The 17,554-nt window shown below is 33.3% G+C and overlaps 2 protein-coding genes and 1 pseudogene across 2 annotated transcripts in view; 2 read left to right on the top strand and 1 right to left on the bottom strand.

Moving 5' to 3' along the window:
- LOC119676845 (LIM domain kinase 1-like) overlaps positions 1–17,554 on the bottom strand; it is a 118,038-nt gene that overhangs the window by 25,333 nt on the left and 75,151 nt on the right. The gene's annotated exons all lie outside the window — the stretch shown is intronic.
- Positions 1,498–7,907, top strand: LOC119685362 (annotated as a pseudogene).
- On the top strand, positions 10,957–17,303 carry LOC119685360 (xanthine dehydrogenase-like). Its single transcript, XM_038099617.1, has 6 exons — positions 10,957–11,311; positions 12,908–15,532; positions 15,604–15,872; positions 15,931–16,807; positions 16,864–17,031; positions 17,093–17,303. Exons 1-6 carry the CDS (start codon positions 11,216–11,218, stop codon positions 17,141–17,143), a joined length of 4,086 nt encoding a protein of 1,361 aa, XP_037955545.1. The 5' UTR covers positions 10,957–11,215; the 3' UTR covers positions 17,144–17,303.

The raw sequence follows: 17,554 nt of genomic DNA, 5'->3' as shown, positions 1-17,554 counted from the left end.
AAAGTGTTAACATATATGAATAAAGATAAGGTGTTGGCTTGTTTAGTAAAATTTTGAAGACTACTTTCTTATTAGAATTGTAGATTAAATTAAAAGCTTAGATAGATTTTCTTATTTCATTAGTTAAAGGTGCTGACATATGTTATTTTTACTTTAACATTTAAAGAACTCTTACTTTAAATTATTTTTAACATCATTATAATTTCTAGTATTTGATTCTAGATTAATTTATTTCTAAATTAAGAGTAGTATTTAAATTTATAAATAAGCATGATTACTTACTTATACTAATTGAAATTCCAATTATTGCAGAAAGCATATAGACTATGCATACGGTAGGATCTCTTTAATTCGAATGCCAAGGTACTAGCAAAACTGTTCGATTTATAGAACTATTGACGATTTAGATAGATCAGGGAAAATGTTTATATAGTTTATTACATATCTATTTTCTTACATATGTAGGCATGCGTTTTATAATTACATTCTCCGAAACCCAACAAAATCCATTACTCACATTAAACAGAAATTTCGATGTTCAAAGATTCGCTTCAGAATGTGGAGGTAAAGGATGGTGAAAATCGATACTAATTATATTAAATAGGGTTTATGATTTGAATTGTAGAGGTAATGGATGCTTTTGCAAAATATCTATTGTCAAATTATGTATTTTCGAAATTGTTTTAATCATAAAGGAGAACACTTCGAGAAACATTTGTTATTAAACTCAAAATATAAATAGTGACCCTCGTAACGTAATACGATTATTACATTTTATGCATCACAAGAAAACGATATCTGTTGTGTTGGTGGGACGTTAAAAATCAATCAAGTTTTGGACAGCAGCTATTATTTAATTTTCAATTTAATTTCGAAAAATGGGTGGAAATAGAAGGACCCTTCTTATTGCATTGAGGGTAACAGTGAAATTCTTAATGAGATCTAATAATTGAGTAACATGGCAATTCTATTGACTGGCAATTTTTGATAGTTAGTTCTTCTAGTTGTGCTTCGATTAATATATGTATAATAAAGTTTAAATTGGTAAAGTACAAAGAGATATTTTTAATTCAATATACAGGCCACAATAATCTATATAATAAAGTAAAGGTGCTGACGGATACCAATTTCAACAAACCATACATACATATATATTTGCATACTCAGTTTTTTTGACTACTTTGGCGCTGATAAGATTATCGGCGCTCTACGAAATAAGTTCTTCTACCGTTATTATGTATCTACATAATCATAATGTTTTGGGAGGTCTAAGGCGTTAGTTGGGTGAATCGCGTGAAGACTATAATTTAAAGAGTAAAATAAAAATAAAGAGGCATGTATTGTACAAAAACATACGAAATAAGTCGTTATGGTGTTTATCAATTATAAATAACAATTAAAAACAATTTATGTTAGTGTGGAAATATTTTAATACAAAAATAGAAAATAAAATAAAAAAAAATTAAAGAATATTGGTCAAAAAAAAAAATTTGAAATGGATCAAAAGATTGAATCGAGTGAATTAAACACTGGGAAGAATGTGAGAACAAAAACATCATCGGTGCTAATATTTTTTGTAAATGGAAAAAAGGTAAATTATTAACGATATTTAATTTTGTTTAATGATTTTCGAAATGATCAAATCCAGACGTATTATTCAGCTAACTTTTAGTAATACACTGGTTATTTATTTATCCATTGCACATTTTGCAAAAGAAATTCAAACACATATTTTCAACTGTCAACATTTTTTCTCGGCTGAAGCTTAAACTGCTTGGTTTACTACAGGACCATCATTCTAACAGGGGAGACTATACAGCGCCGGAAAACTACAACTATCATCACAGCTAAACAGCCAATCAGCATACTGTGCGAGATTCGTAGGAAAGTGTATTCCTTTGATCGACGTAATAGACTTAAATTCTTTGACTGGAGACTTAGTTTCATCCCAACTATCAACAGAGACAGCAGCACTCACTTCACTTCACGCTGCAACCATCAACCTTCAAAAATGCCGATTTCTGCCTATCCACAGTTGCAGACGTGTCCTTAGCACCTTTCTATAATATAACAAAAAAATTTCTTAATGCGTCAAACCAGCCGTTTCACTGCTTTAACGCAGCTCGAAGCCATTCACGCGCAGATATGTATGACTATGACTGTACTTAATGAAATCACTGGACACATATACTAGTTGCTGTCCATGCTTGATATTATTGCGACATTTCACGTCCGCAAGAGCCATACGTAATGCCGCTGCAAATTCCGTCTTACCCTGTTTCTGCTTAAATTTCACCATAAACTGAGCCAGAATAAACAAAGCATCACTACATACTATTAATCCCACTAACAAAAATGAAATAGTATGTGTTCAATTATTAAAAATACAACGCTTCAAAGCCGTTGTATGCCAGTACGTAATCCCCAACAAACTAAATGTGGCGACTAAATTTATCTTTGACGGCTTTAAACCTTCTTCTTACCGTTAAACGCTCTCGGAATGACTTAAATGTCGACTCAGGTGATAATAAGAAAACTATTGGAACTTACAGAACTTTTAATTAAAATCAAGAAAACTCTATGCTGCATTCTACGCGGCTCAACAAAACTGAAGATGTGCTTAATTTTTTTAAATTCCCTTTACCGAAGAGGCTTTCGGTAAGCGAGCGCCTTATCATTTAACCCCGTAAGATATCAGCATCGATCAACACCACGTGCAATCTGTGATTGCGTACGGCTGCCACTCCTTACAGACCAACTGCTCTTTAATGTGTCTAAATCACCCAAAGTAAGCAGTTCAGATACAGTTCAAGGTGCTCTTACCTGTTTCTCATCATAGCTACCTCACTCAAACCAATCCTTGAGAACATTGATCTGCCAGCTTGGCTAACTCCTAAAGGTATACATCAGAAGATTTCCAAATAGAATGTACCTCTGGCGAAAGCCACTTAAGATACTTAAAACAAATATACTTCAATAATCCGTCACCTTAGCAGCTCACTTAACAGTTGTGATATTTCCAAGCTCAACTTCACCATATTGCTCAACAGTTAATAACGATTATTAACAATTTATTAACTGTAGAGCTTGTAACATAGTATCCGTATCTTCATAGGTAACCGATCCAAAAAACAATTCTGTACCACCACACCCCTGCACTATTATGCATCATTATTCGATGTCGACATTTTTGCAGTCTCTTATAAATTTTTAAAAAATTTATGCATCTTCACTAAAATTAATTTTGCTTTCTTAATCAATCAATTTTCAATAGCTTTTTTTGCTATTCGTCGAGTAAAAAAAAATCAATTAATAGTTTCTAAATGGTATACACTTAAAATCAATTAATATGTATTTGCAGGTAATTGACGCCAATCCAGATCCTGAGTGTACGCTTCTTACTTATCTTCGTGATAAACTGTATTTATGTGGTACGAAATTAGGTTGCGGAGAAGGAGGATGTGGTGCATGTACCGTTATGATATCACGCATTGATCGAAACACAAATGAGATTCGACATTTGGCAGTCAATGCCTGTCTTACGCCAGTATGCGCAATGCACGGTTATGCCGTAACTACTGTTGAAGGTATCGGTAGTACGAGAACACGTCTTCATCCTGTACAGGAACGAATAGCTAAAGCGCATGGCAGCCAATGTGGTTTCTGTACACCAGGTATTGTCATGTCAATGTACGCATTACTTCGCAGTTCACCACAGCCTACAATGAAGGATTTGGAAATTGCATTTCAAGGTAATCTTTGTCGTTGTACCGGTTATCGTCCAATTTTGGAAGGCTACAAAACATTTACTAAAGAATTTTCATGTGCAATGGGTGATAAATGCTGTAAAATGAATGGGAACGGAGATGGAAATGGAAATAGTTGTAATGGCAACAGTAGCAATAATGTTGATGATAAGCTTTTTGAAAAAAGTAAATTTCTACCTTTTGATCCCAGCCAGGAACCTATTTTTCCACCCGAATTGCAGCTTAACACTGAATTTGATTCAAATAGTATAGTTTTTAAAAGCCCTCGTGTGAGTTGGTATCGTCCAGTTGAGTTGGAAGAACTACTTCAAATCAAAGCACAAAATCCAAATGCGAAATTGGTAGTTGGCAATACTGAAGTGGGAGTCGAAGTGAAATTCAAACATTTACTTTACCCAGTACTGATTAATCCATCTAAAGTGAAGCAATTAAATGAAATAAAAGAACAGGAAGACAGCATTTATTTTGGTGCTTCTGTTAGCTTAATGGATATTCAAAACTATTTACAAGATCTTATCACTAAACTTCCGGAATATCAAACTCGATTTTTCAAATGTACTGTGGAGATGTTGCACTATTTTGCTGGTAAGCAGATACGGAATGTTGCATCATTAGGTGGTAACATTATGACTGGAAGTCCGATATCTGACATGAATCCGATTTTAACAGCTGGTACTGTTAAAATGCTTGTAGCAGGTATGGTGGATGGTCAACTAAAAACCCGATATGTGCACATGGGATCTGGATTTTTTACTGGTTATCGTAAAAATGTTATTGCACCACATGAAGTTTTGATTGGAATTTATTTTCCGAAAACTTTACCAAATCAATATGTAATCGCCTTTAAGCAGGCACGCCGAAGGGATGATGATATTGCTATTGTCAATTCCGCCATAAATGTCTTTTTTAAACCCAACACAAATATTGTGGATCAGATTTTTATGGCATTCGGTGGAATGGCTCCAACAACCATTTTAGCACCACGAACATCTGAAATGATGGTCAAACAAAATTGGGATCACGTGCTTGTAGAACGCGTCACGGAAAGTTTGTGTGCAGAGTTACCATTAGAACCTTCAGCTCCAGGAGGTATGATTGCTTACAGGCGATCTCTAGTAGTCAGTTTGTTTTACAAATCATATTTGGTCATAAGTCAAAAACTAGTAAGTGCCGGCATTATACCATATAACAGTATATCTGATGAGGAATGCAGTGGTGCAGAATCTTTCCACACACCTATATTAAAAAGTGCACAGTTATTTGAACGTGTCAGCTCCGAACAGTCTATATGTGATCCAATCGGTCGACCCAAAGTGCATGCTGCTGCAATGAAGCAAGCAACTGGTGAAGCCATGTATTGCGATGATATTCCACGTATGGAGAATGAGTTGTATTTGGCACTTGTACTTAGTACGAAAGCGCATGCAAAGATTCTTTCCATTGATGCAACAGAAGCATTGGCAATGGATGGAGTGCATGCATTTTACTCTAGTAACGATATTAGTGATAACGAAAATGTTGTAGGGCATGTTATTCGTGACGAAACTATATTTGCTATCGACAAGGTTTATACTGGGGGGCAAGTAATAGGTGCAATTGTTGCAGATAATCAAAAACTTGCTCGGGAAGCTGCTAAGCTTGTACAAATAGACTATGAAGATATATTACCCAGAATTATCACTATTGAACAAGCAATTGAGCATGAATCATATTTTCCTAATTATCCACAAATTTTGGAGAAAGGCGATGTTGATCAAGCTTTTAAGAATTGTGCGCATATTTATGAAGGCACCTGTCGTGTTGGAGCACAGGAACATTTTTACTTAGAGACACATGCTGCAATAGCAGTTACTAGAGATACTGATGAAATTGAGATATTTTCCTCAACACAACATCCTTCCGGAATACAAAAATTAATTTCTCAAGTTTTGTCAGTACCAGCACATAGAGTTGTGTGCCGTGTAAAGCGTTTAGGAGGTGGATTTGGTGGTAAGGAATCACGCTGTGTATCGGTAGCAGTACCCGTCGCATTAGCTTGCTATAGATTACGAAGACCCGTGCGCTGTATGCTTAATAGAGATGAGGATATGATGATTACAGGCACACGTCATCCGTTCTTATTCAAATATAAAATTGGGTTTACAAATGAGGGCCTTATTACAGCATGTTATATTGAATGCTATGCAAATGCTGGATGGAGCATGGATGTATCATTTGGAGTAAGATTTTTTAAAATAAAATATGTTGGAAACTTTATAAGGATATGCAATCTTATTTTAGGTGCTTGAACGTGCTATGGATCATTTTGAGAACTGTTATCGTATACCTAATATAAAAGTAGTCGGATGGTTATGTAAAACTAATACACCTTCAAATACAGCATTTCGTGGATTTGGAGCCCCTCAGGGGATGTTCGCTGGTGAACATATGATTCGTGATGTGGCACGAATTTTGGGAAAGGACTATGTAGATATAATGAAATTAAACTTCTATGAAACTGGTGATATCACGCACTATAACCAAAAATTGGACACGCTGCAAATTAATAGGTTTGTTCTACTATATATTATAATAGGTTTGTACATTAATTAGTAATAATTTAGTAACATTTTTACTAATATTTTTTGTTTTATAATAATTATTTATAATAATTAGCAAAAATGCTATTTTTACTAAACTATTACTAAGAAGTATTAATAAATATATACATATATATTTAAATACATACCGTATCCGTATTTACTTATTAAGTTACTTTTTGTAGATGTTTTGACGAATGTTTAGAGCAATCCAATTTTTATGAAAAACGAAAAAAGATACAAGAATTTAACAAAAGTAATCGCTGGAGAAAGCGTGGTATTAGTATTGTTCCCACAAAGTATGGAATATGATTTGGTATATTATATATAAATCAGGCTGGATGTTTAATAAATATATATGCAGATGGATCAGTCTTATTGGCACATGGTGGTGTAGAAATTGGACAAGGATTACATACAAAAATGATACAATGTACTGCAAAAGCTTTAGGTATACCGGCAGATTTTATTCACATATCCGAATTCGCAACAGATAAGGTTCCTAATGCAACACCTACCGCAGCTAGCGTTAGTTCTGATTTAAATGGTATGGCCATTATTGATGCTTGTGATAAATTAAATACAAGACTTAAAACTATTAAGGAAGCGCTACCCACAGCCACTTGGAAAGAATGGATAAATAAAGCATATTTTGATCGTATAAGTCTTTCAGCAACAGGGTTTTATAGAACGCCAGGCATGGGGTATGATTCTGTGCATAATCCAAATGCACGCAAATATAATTATTTCACAAACGGTGTGGGTGTAACTGTAGTAGAAATAGATTGTCTAACTGGGGATCATCAGGTTTTGAGCACTGATATTGTCATGGACCTTGGCTCCAGCATTAATCCCGCTATTGATATTGGACAAATAGAAGGGGCTTATATGCAGGGATATGGTTTATTTACTTTAGAAGAGCTAATATATTCACCACAAGGTATATTATTATCAAGAGGTCCAAGCACATATAAAATTGCAGGTTTTGGTAATATACCAGCTGAGTTTAATGTGAGTCTGCTTACTGGTGCACCGAATCCAAGAGCTGTGTACTCATCGAAGGTAGTAATTATAAGTATAGTATAATTATTTTGATCCTGTATAATATTTGTTCATAGGCTGTGGGTGAACCGCCGTTATTTATAGGTGCTGCAGCTTACTTTGCTATTAAGAATGCTATTTCTCATGCACGTACAGAACGAGGTCTGAGCACAGACTTCACACTTAACGCCCCCGCAACAGCAGCAAAAATTAGGATGGCTTGCGAAGACAATTTTACAAAATTGGTATGGATGTCAAAAATGCTTTTAGTTCATGTGCGATATATGCAATATATGTATATCTTTTCTTCTTTCAGATTGATGAACCCTTACCTGGTACATATACACCATGGAATGTTGAATTATAAAGATCTACATATGGATTAGGATTTATTTAGAAATAAGACAAGATTTTAATGCTGTTTTGTTATTATTTATGTCACTGTCATGTGAAAGTGGGAGTACTTGTTGAGTTTATATTATCGGTAAAAGTGTTAACATATATGAATAAAGATAAGGTGTTGGCTTGTTTAGTAAAATTTTGAAGACTACTTTCTTATTAGAATTGTAGATTAAATTAAAAGCTTAGATAGATTTTCTTATTTCATTAGTTAAAGGTGCCGTAGACATATGTTATATTTACTTTAACATTTAAAGAACTCTTACTTTAAATTATTTTTAACATCATTATAATTTCTAGTATTTGATTCTAGATTAATTTATTTCTAAATTAAGAGTAGTATTCAAATTTATAAATAAGCATGATTACTTACTTATACTAATTGAAATTCCAATTATTGCAGAAAGCATATAGACTATGCATACGGTAGGATCTCTTTAATTCGAATCCCAAGGTACTAGCAAAACTGTTCGATTTATAGAACTATTGGCGATTTAGATAGATCAGGGAAAATGTTTATATAGTTTATTACATATCTATTTTCTTACATATGTAGGCATGCGTTTTATAATTACATTCTCCGAAACCCAACAAAATCCATTACTCAAATTAAACAGAAATTTCGATGTTCAAAGATTCGCTTCAGAATGTGGAGGTAAAGGATGGTGAAAATCGATACTAATTATATTAAATAGGGTTTATGATTTGAATTGTAGAGGTAAGGGATGTCCAAAATCGATACGAGCTATGCTGTAGGTTTATAATTCGAATTTTAGATGTTTTCAATTTAAAACTTAAGAGAACGAAGAATTGCGATAAATTAATGAAATTCTGAATTATGGACGAACTACTGTGTATGAAATTAAAGTGGAACAGGTTTGAATACACTTTACACACTGCGAGGTGTAGTATATAATGTTTAAACTTTTTTTGTAAAAGTGAGATGCTTTTTCAAATGAGAAAACTGAGAACTTTGAGAAAACTGTACTGGTCCATTCAAGTATAAAGGAGTCTATCTCTTAAGTCCGTAAAACTGATAATGTCCCTAAATTTAAAGTACGACAGCTCTGACAGATCAGATTTTGAAACTGATGAAGTTTGAATGCATTTCGCAGAGTCAAATATAGGCACTTAAATGTAAGGTGAAGTCCAGTTAATGTGAGAACTGCAGATCTTCTCATAAATACATACCCTTTTAACAAAAAAGATATATAATTAAATAATAAAATAGTATGTATAAAGAAATATAACATGTTTGCCATTTTGCTCAAATTAAATGAACTGAAGGCGTTTCAGTTGTGAGTAGTCAGTGTTTCTTGTCTCGATGTTAGCGATGACACTTCAAAAGATAACTAGGCTTTGCAGCAATGGGATTATGGAATTTCGTTCGAAGCAATAGCTTTAAGTTGAGCGTTAAAGCAGACATTTTTGATTGATATCGTATAAAGATTTACAGAGCTTTAATCTGAATAGGCAATTGGCTTGATTTGGCTTCAAAAGCAGTAAATATTGTTACTGATTGATAAAGGGTGTAAAGAGATAATTTGCAAGTAAATGTCAAGAGAGCGTGCTGGATTACCTTCCTGTTTGTTAAACAAACGCAAATGGGTATTGAATGCCTATCTGGTCTCGGAAATAGACGAATCCTCTTTCGTACTAGAGGATTTTTGCTTTCATGAAGGTTTATAAAAATTTTGAATATTAAATTAATAAGTAAGAAATAAAAGATGTTAGCGTTACCTTTGCCGAAGCAAAAGTACCCTTTACACAGAATCTACATTGAGGCCTCATTTATAAAATAGTTTATATATATTATAATGTGTAGTGACATATATATTTAAGGAATATAATATATAAAAGTGTTAATAAAAGTTCTTATACATTTTTGTTTACGCTTATATTTCGTTTATTTCAAATTTGAAGGAGCTTTTGGTATGGAGGAGAGTGCACATAATATAGCACCTATGCATGGTGCTATTTATACTATTTATTCTCAAAAGGTAGACAGACAGATAACAGCAGTTATAATATTTAAATGAAATTTGGCACAGCTTTATTAACTTTAAATTAGAAGTGAATTAATTGAAAAATAAAAAAGTTTTTCTGAAAAAAACAAGTTCCTAAATTGCTAATTTATACACGAGTTATATCTCAATCTAAATCTAAATCCATCAACTCTTTTTTTATCACATAAGTTTCATTTTATAAATGTTTCATAACTTTCAAATTTGTATTTGTAAAGTACATGCATGAGAAAATCAAAAATTTTTTAACCAAAAAGTTTAATGGAAACATATATTCACATATCTGAACCGACAATTTATGTGGCAGTTAACCTGAACTGATATGGATAAAATTACATATTTTTATATGAGCATGAGCACATTCTCTACCAAATTGTATATGAATATCTTCGTTAAAATGGGGAAAAACTTATATTAGATTGTTCAGTTTATGTGGCAACTATAGGTTATAGTGGTCTGATTTCAGGCAAGCTGACAAACAATTAAGGTTCAATCCTGAAAAGAATGTGTGTACAGTTTAATTGGAATAGCACAAAACTAAAGAACTGGATTGCACTAAAACACTCAGATCGAGCTAAGCTGATCAAGTATCTACGTTCATCCCTTGATTATTGATATGCAGATGATTTTCTATTAACAAATTGGTAGAAAGATAAGTTTAAAGTCTATTGTATAAGAATGTTATTTATAAGGTAAATAATTTTGGTGGCATAGTGATTTATATGATTGCTTGTTTTTAGGTTCATCTTTCTTCGACACTTTATACCAAGTTTAATATTAAAAATGTACCTCCTCTCTTTTGATTTATGTGTGTTCCTTGAATCAAGGAATTATCTCCCATATTTATGCCAGTTAAGTCGGAAATACAATGTGTTTATAGATATAAAGAGTAATATTCAATCAATATGTGTTTATAAGGAGATAAGTTACTGACGAATAAATTTGTATTCACATTTTCAGTTGCTTCTTAAGACTTGAATATTATAGCGCACTATTAGGGCGATCCAACCCGAATATAAAGCTGCCTATTTGGTATTCAACTGAGAGACAATTGTCATACTGATAAGATTTTCGTCGCTCTACAAAACAAGTTCTTCAACCGTTATTATGTATCTACATAGTTATAACGTTTTGGGAGGTCTAAGGCGCTGGTTGCATGAATCGCGTGAATCGTGTGAAGATTACAACTGAAAGTGTAAAAGTGAAATAAAGAGGCATGTATTGTACAAAAATATACGAAAGAATAATTTCCTAATATAATTCAGTTTCTATGGTGCTTATCAATTATCAACAACAATTAAAAAACAATTTATATTAGTGCGGAAATTTTTTAACACAAAAATAGAAAATAATAAATAGAGAATAAATTATAGAATTTTAGTCAAAAACAAAAAAAAAATTGAAAATGGATCAAAAGATTGAATCGAGTGACTTAAGCACTGGGAAGAATGTGAGAACAAAAACATCATCGGTGCTAATATTTTTTGTAAATGGAAAAAAGGTAAATTATTCATGGAATCAAAAATATTATTCCCTTAACAATTGAGATCACCTTACCCCTTTTTTGTAAATAATATTATGGTAATATACTTGAAATCATTCATTGAAACAAAACTCAAAATGAAACTGGTTACCTATTAATGAATATTCAACACATAAAATAAAATTGAGAAAATATTTGAATACAAAAATATTTATAGAATTTAATTCTACGAATTCTTCGAATTTGAATTTAACATCAAAAATATCTAATCAAACAAGCCATACGAATTGATATAGCATTGAGATCACATATGTTATGTATGTAGTTTTAATTGCAGACAATAAGTGAACTGATAATGATTTATATTTTAAATAAAGTTACAATAATAAAATAAAATTTTTTTATTTAATATATATACAATATCAACCAATATAAATCTATAAAATAAGTGATCTGTTGGAAAGTTCAAAAAGGTTAAGTGGTCTACCTGCTAACGCTGTGAAGGTGATTGATTGTGAGACTTCAAACAACAATAATAAATAATAACAACTTATAGCAAATAATAAAGGGTGTGAGGTTGTCGTAAATGCTATCAATAATGTATTATGGTAAAGAATATGGATATTCCTAATAGATGCAGTAAGAACTTATTTTAAATGGATTGGAAAAGTAGAAATAATTTGTGAATATTGGAACACATATGATAATAATGAATATAACGTATTATAAACATATGTATTACATATATACTATATGTATAAATGAATTACATATATATTGTGTGTAAATATTTATTGCATATATATGATATGTGTACATATATTACATATTTATTACATGTATATATGTATTATATATATATTATAAGTAGGTATATATGAATTACATATATATATTATATATATAATCGCTTTAACAAGTTATAATAATCCATAAACTAATGTATTCAATTATTTTAATAAGCACCCTGTAATAATTATAGGTACGCCTTATTGCGATTAATAAGAGATGCATTGAATTTCAACCTATTGACCTATTAATAATTTGCTCCATGTGTGGTTGATATTTTTTATGAATGTGTTTCATCATCTCTCACATTTCTATGTACAATAACAAAATACTGATAAGAATTTTTCAAGATGTTAATACGGAGAATATATTGCTTTTAAAATTTTGAAAATAATATTTTATATTCAGAGAACACTTAATAATCAGAATAAACCATCAAAATATTACGCAGCGCTAGATTATTTTACTAGTACGGGAAGTTTGCTGAACTCTGCTGAATTCTGCTGAATTCAGTATATGTTCATTAACTGCAATCTGAGATTAGATTTTAGAACTCCCACAAATGCTAAACAAAATCTACATAGTTTTGTGTAGTTATCCTTATCAGTTGGTATCATAATACTTATCAGTGTAATACTTATGAATTATATAAACTCACTAATGGACGTTCCAGTGCCATTTTCTTATCTTCACTGAGTTGTTGACACTTTAATTGGGTATGGAAAAGAAATATTGCATATATAAGCCGTCTAAGACTTTCTATAGTGGTATATTTTTAAAAAGTATTGAAAAAAACACTTACAATTACTTAATATATATTTGCAGGTAATTGACGCCAATCCAGATCCTGAGTGTACACTTCTTACTTATCTACGTGATAAACTGTTTTTATGTGGTACGAAATTAGGTTGCGGAGAAGGAGGATGTGGTGCATGTACCGTTATGATATCACGCATTGATCGAAACACAAATGAGATTCGACATTTGGCAGTCAATGCCTGTCTTACGCCAGTATGCGCAATGCACGGTTATGCCGTAACTACTGTTGAAGGTATCGGTAGTACGAGAACACGTCTTCATCCTGTACAGGAACGAATAGCTAAAGCGCATGGCAGCCAATGTGGTTTCTGTACACCAGGTATTGTCATGTCAATGTACGCATTACTTCGCAGCTCACCACAGCCTACAATGAAGGATTTGGAAATTGCATTTCAAGGTAATCTTTGTCGTTGTACCGGTTATCGTCCAATTTTGGAAGGCTACAAAACATTTACTAAAGAATTTTCATGTGCAATGGGTGATAAATGCTGTAAAGTGAATGGGAACGGAGATGGAAATGGAAATAGTTGTAATGACAACAGTAGCAATAATGTTGATGATAAACTTTTTGAAAAAAGTAAATTTCTACCTTTTGATCCCAGCCAGGAACCTATTTTTCCACCCGAATTGCAGCTTAACACTGAATTTGATTCAAATAGTATAGTTTTTAAAAGCCCTCGTGTGACTTGGTATCGTCCAGTTGAGTTGGAAGAACTACTTCAAATCAAAGCACAAAATCCAAATGCGAAATTGGTGGTTGGCAATACTGAAGTGGGAGTCGAAGTCAAATTCAAACATTTACTTTATCCAGTACTGATTAATCCATCTAAAGTAAAGCAATTAAATGAAATAAAAGAACATGAAGACAGCATTTATTTTGGTGCTTCTGTTAGCTTAATGGACATTCAAAACTATTTACAAGATCTTATCACTAAACTTCCGGAATATCAAACTCGATTTTTCAAATGTGCTGTGGAGATGTTGCACTATTTTGCTGGTAAGCAGATTCGGAATGTTGCGTCATTAGGTGGTAATATTATGACTGGAAGTCCGATATCTGACATGAATCCGATTTTAACAGCTGGTACTGTTAAAATGCTTGTAGCAGGTATGGTGGATGGTCAACTAAAAACTCGATATGTGCACATGGGATCTGGATTTTTTACTGGTTATCGTAAAAATATTATTGCACCACATGAAGTTTTGATTGGAATTTATTTTCCGAAAACTTTACCAAATCAATATGTAATCGCCTTTAAGCAGGCACGCCGAAGGGATGATGATATTGCTATTGTCAATTCCGCCATAAATGTTTTTTTTAAACCCAACACAAATATTGTGGATCAGATTTTTATGGCATTCGGTGGAATGGCTCCAACAACCATTTTAGCACCACGAACATCTGAAATGATGATCAAACAAAATTGGGATCACGTGCTTGTAGAACGCGTCACTGAAAGTTTGTGTGCAGAGTTACCATTAGAACCTTCAGCTCCAGGAGGTATGATTGCTTACAGGCGATCTCTAGTAGTCAGTTTGTTTTACAAATCATATTTGGTCATAAGTCAAAAACTAGTAAGTGCCGGCATTATACCATATGACAGTATATCTGATGAGGAATGCAGTGGTGCAGAGACTTTCCACACACCTATATTAAAAAGTGCACAGTTATTTGAACGTGTCAGCTCCGAACAGTCTATATGTGATCCAATCGGTCGACCCAAAGTGCATGCTGCTGCAATGAAGCAAGCAACTGGTGAAGCCATGTATTGCGATGATATTCCACGTATGGAGAATGAGTTGTATTTAGCACTTGTACTTAGTACAAAAGCGCATGCAAAGATTCTTTCCATTGATGCAACAGAAGCATTGGCAATGGATGGAGTACAGGCATTTTATTCAAGTAAGGACTTAACAGAATATGAGAACGAAGTTGGTCCAGTTTTTCATGATGAAACTGTATTTGCTGCAAATGTGGTCTATTGTCAAGGGCAAGTTCTGGGTGCAATTGTTGCAAGTAATCAGTCCCTTGCACAACGTGCAGCTAGAAGTGTACATGTTATCTATGAGGATATATCACCGCTAATTGTAACCATTGAGCATGCTATTGAGCACAAATCCTATTTCCCAAACTATCCACGTTTTGTTGAAAAAGGAGATATAGGAACTGCTTTCAAAGATGCTGAACACATATTTGAAGGGAGTTGTCGGATGGGAGGACAAGAGCACTTTTATTTAGAAACACATGCCTGTGTTGCAATTCCACGAGATAGTGATGAAATTGAATTATTTTGTTCAACACAACATCCATCCGAAGTACAAAAGTTAGTTTCACATGTGCTATCTATTCCTGCTCATCGTGTAGTCTGCCGTTCGAAGCGGTTGGGAGGTGGATTCGGTGGAAAAGAATCACGTTCGATTTCGGTGGCATTACCGTGTGCCTTGGCCTGTTATAGATTACGAAGACCTGTACGGTGCATGTTAGATCGTGATGAAGATATGATGATCACAGGTACACGCCACCCATTTTTATTTAAATATAAATTAGGTTTCACAAGTGAGGGTCTAATAACTGCATGTTATATTGAATGTTACAATAACGCTGGTTGGTCTATGGATCTCTCTTTTTCGGTTAGTTAATACAAACACATAATATTTACTGTATATTGCAAACAATTGATTTTAAAATTTTACTTTTAAAGGTCTTGGAACGAGCTATGTATCACTTTGAAAACTGCTATAAAATTCCTAACATAAAAGTAGGTGGCTGGGTATGTAAAACGAATCTGCCCTCCAATACTGCATTTCGCGGTTTCGGTGGCCCACAAGGCATGTTTGCTGGCGAACATATAATAAGAGACGTGGCCCGAATAACTGGAAAGGATTTGTTAGATATAATGCGAATGAATTTTTATAAAAGTGGAGACATAACCCATTATAATCAAAAACTTGAAAATTTTCCAATTCAGAGGTTAGTTTCAGGTGGAAAGCTTACAAAGTAGTCTGATTTCGCAATTTTATACTTGCAGATGTTTCGATGAATGCCTCAAACAAGCAAACTTTTATATGAAACGCAAGGAAATAGAAGATTTCAATAAAAATAATCGCTGGAGAAAACGAGGTATCGCAGTTGTGCCCACTAAGTATGGCATTGCTTTTGGTGTGATGCACTTAAACCAAGGAGGAGCTCTAATTAATATATATGGAGATGGCTCTGTATTACTGTCACATGGTGGTGTAGAAATTGGACAAGGCTTGAACACTAAGATGATTCAGTGTGCGGCTAGAGCATTGGGTATACCAACAGAGTTAATACATATATCAGAAACGGCAACTGACAAAGTACCGAATACTTCACCTACAGCAGCTAGCGTTGGGTCTGATATAAATGGTATGGCAGTTCTTGATGCTTGCCAAAAACTGAATGAAAGACTAAAGCCAATCAAAGAAGCACTACCTAAAGCTGATTGGAAAGAATGGATTAATAAAGCATATTTTGATCGTATAAGTCTTTCAGCAACAGGGTTTTATAGTATGCCAGATATAGGTTATGATCCAATTAACAATCCTAATGCTCGAATGTACAATTATTACACAAATGGTGTGGGTATATCTGTAGTAGAAATAGACTGTCTAACTGGGGATCATCAGGTTTTGAGCACTGATATTGTCATGGACATTGGCTCCAGTATAAATCCAGCTATTGATATTGGACAAATTGAAGGAGCTTATATGCAGGGATATGGCTTATTTACTTTAGAAGAACTAATATATTCTCCACAAGGTACTTTATATTCGAGAGGTCCAGGAATGTATAAGTTACCAGGGTTTGCAGACATTCCAGCTGAATTTAATGTCAGTTTGCTTACTGGTGCACCAAATCCAAGAGCAGTATACTCGTCAAAGGTTAGAAATGAAATGTAATTTTTTTTGGATTTTTAATTATTTGGAAATAATTGTAGGCGGTTGGAGAACCACCACTTTTTATAGGAAGTGCTGCTTTCTTTGCGATTAAAGATGCTATAGCAGCTGCTCGTGCTGAGAAAGGATTCAGTACCAATTTTGAATTACATGCGCCTGCTACTTCTGCGAGGATACGTATGGCTTGCCGCGACAAATTTACAAATCTGGTAAAAAATATCTATAACGACTTGAAAATTTATTTCATGAGAATTTATTTTTCTTAATTAGATTGATGAACCACATGCAGACTCATTCACTCCGTGGAACATTGTACCCTAAAATTATGCAGAATTACGAATTTCTCTGGATTTACTAAAAGTACAATAAAAGTTCAATTATAGCAAATATTTAATATGTATTACTATATGTCCTGTATGTAAATAGAATCCCCGAAGCTAAGATGTTATTAACTATTTAAATAAATTCGATAAAAATTAAATGGCTTCTTTAATTCTGGCAATGACCATGACATGCCTTGGTGATAATAATTTAGTTAAATGGAGATCCTCATAGAATTTAAAAAGGTATATTTCTAATTTATATGTCGGTACCATCGGTGCTTAAACAAAATAATAGAAAAAATGGCGTATGAAAAATCATCTGGCGCTAAAAGCAATCTTAGGACAGTATTAGAATGTATTCCAATATGTGAAAGTACGACGGCCCAGCTTTTTGTAATTACACAAGCAG

This window comes from Teleopsis dalmanni, chromosome 2, assembly GCF_002237135.1.
Source record: "Teleopsis dalmanni isolate 2A chromosome 2, ASM223713v2, whole genome shotgun sequence".
Lineage (NCBI taxonomy): Eukaryota > Metazoa > Arthropoda > Insecta > Diptera > Diopsidae > Teleopsis > Teleopsis dalmanni.
The sequence above is the reverse complement of the archived record's forward strand: the minus strand, read 5'-3'. Positions and strand labels throughout refer to the sequence as shown.

Coding starts and splice junctions, on each gene's coding strand:
- LOC119685360 (XM_038099617.1), top strand. CDS start 11,216: ATGGATCAAAAGATTGAATCGAGTGACTTAAGCACTGGGAAGAATGTG. Junction 15,873..15,930: donor GAAAATTTTCCAATTCAGAG/GTTAGTTTCAGG, acceptor TTATACTTGCAG/ATGTTTCGATGAATGCCTCA. Junction 16,808..16,863: donor GAGCAGTATACTCGTCAAAG/GTTAGAAATGAA, acceptor AAATAATTGTAG/GCGGTTGGAGAACCACCACT.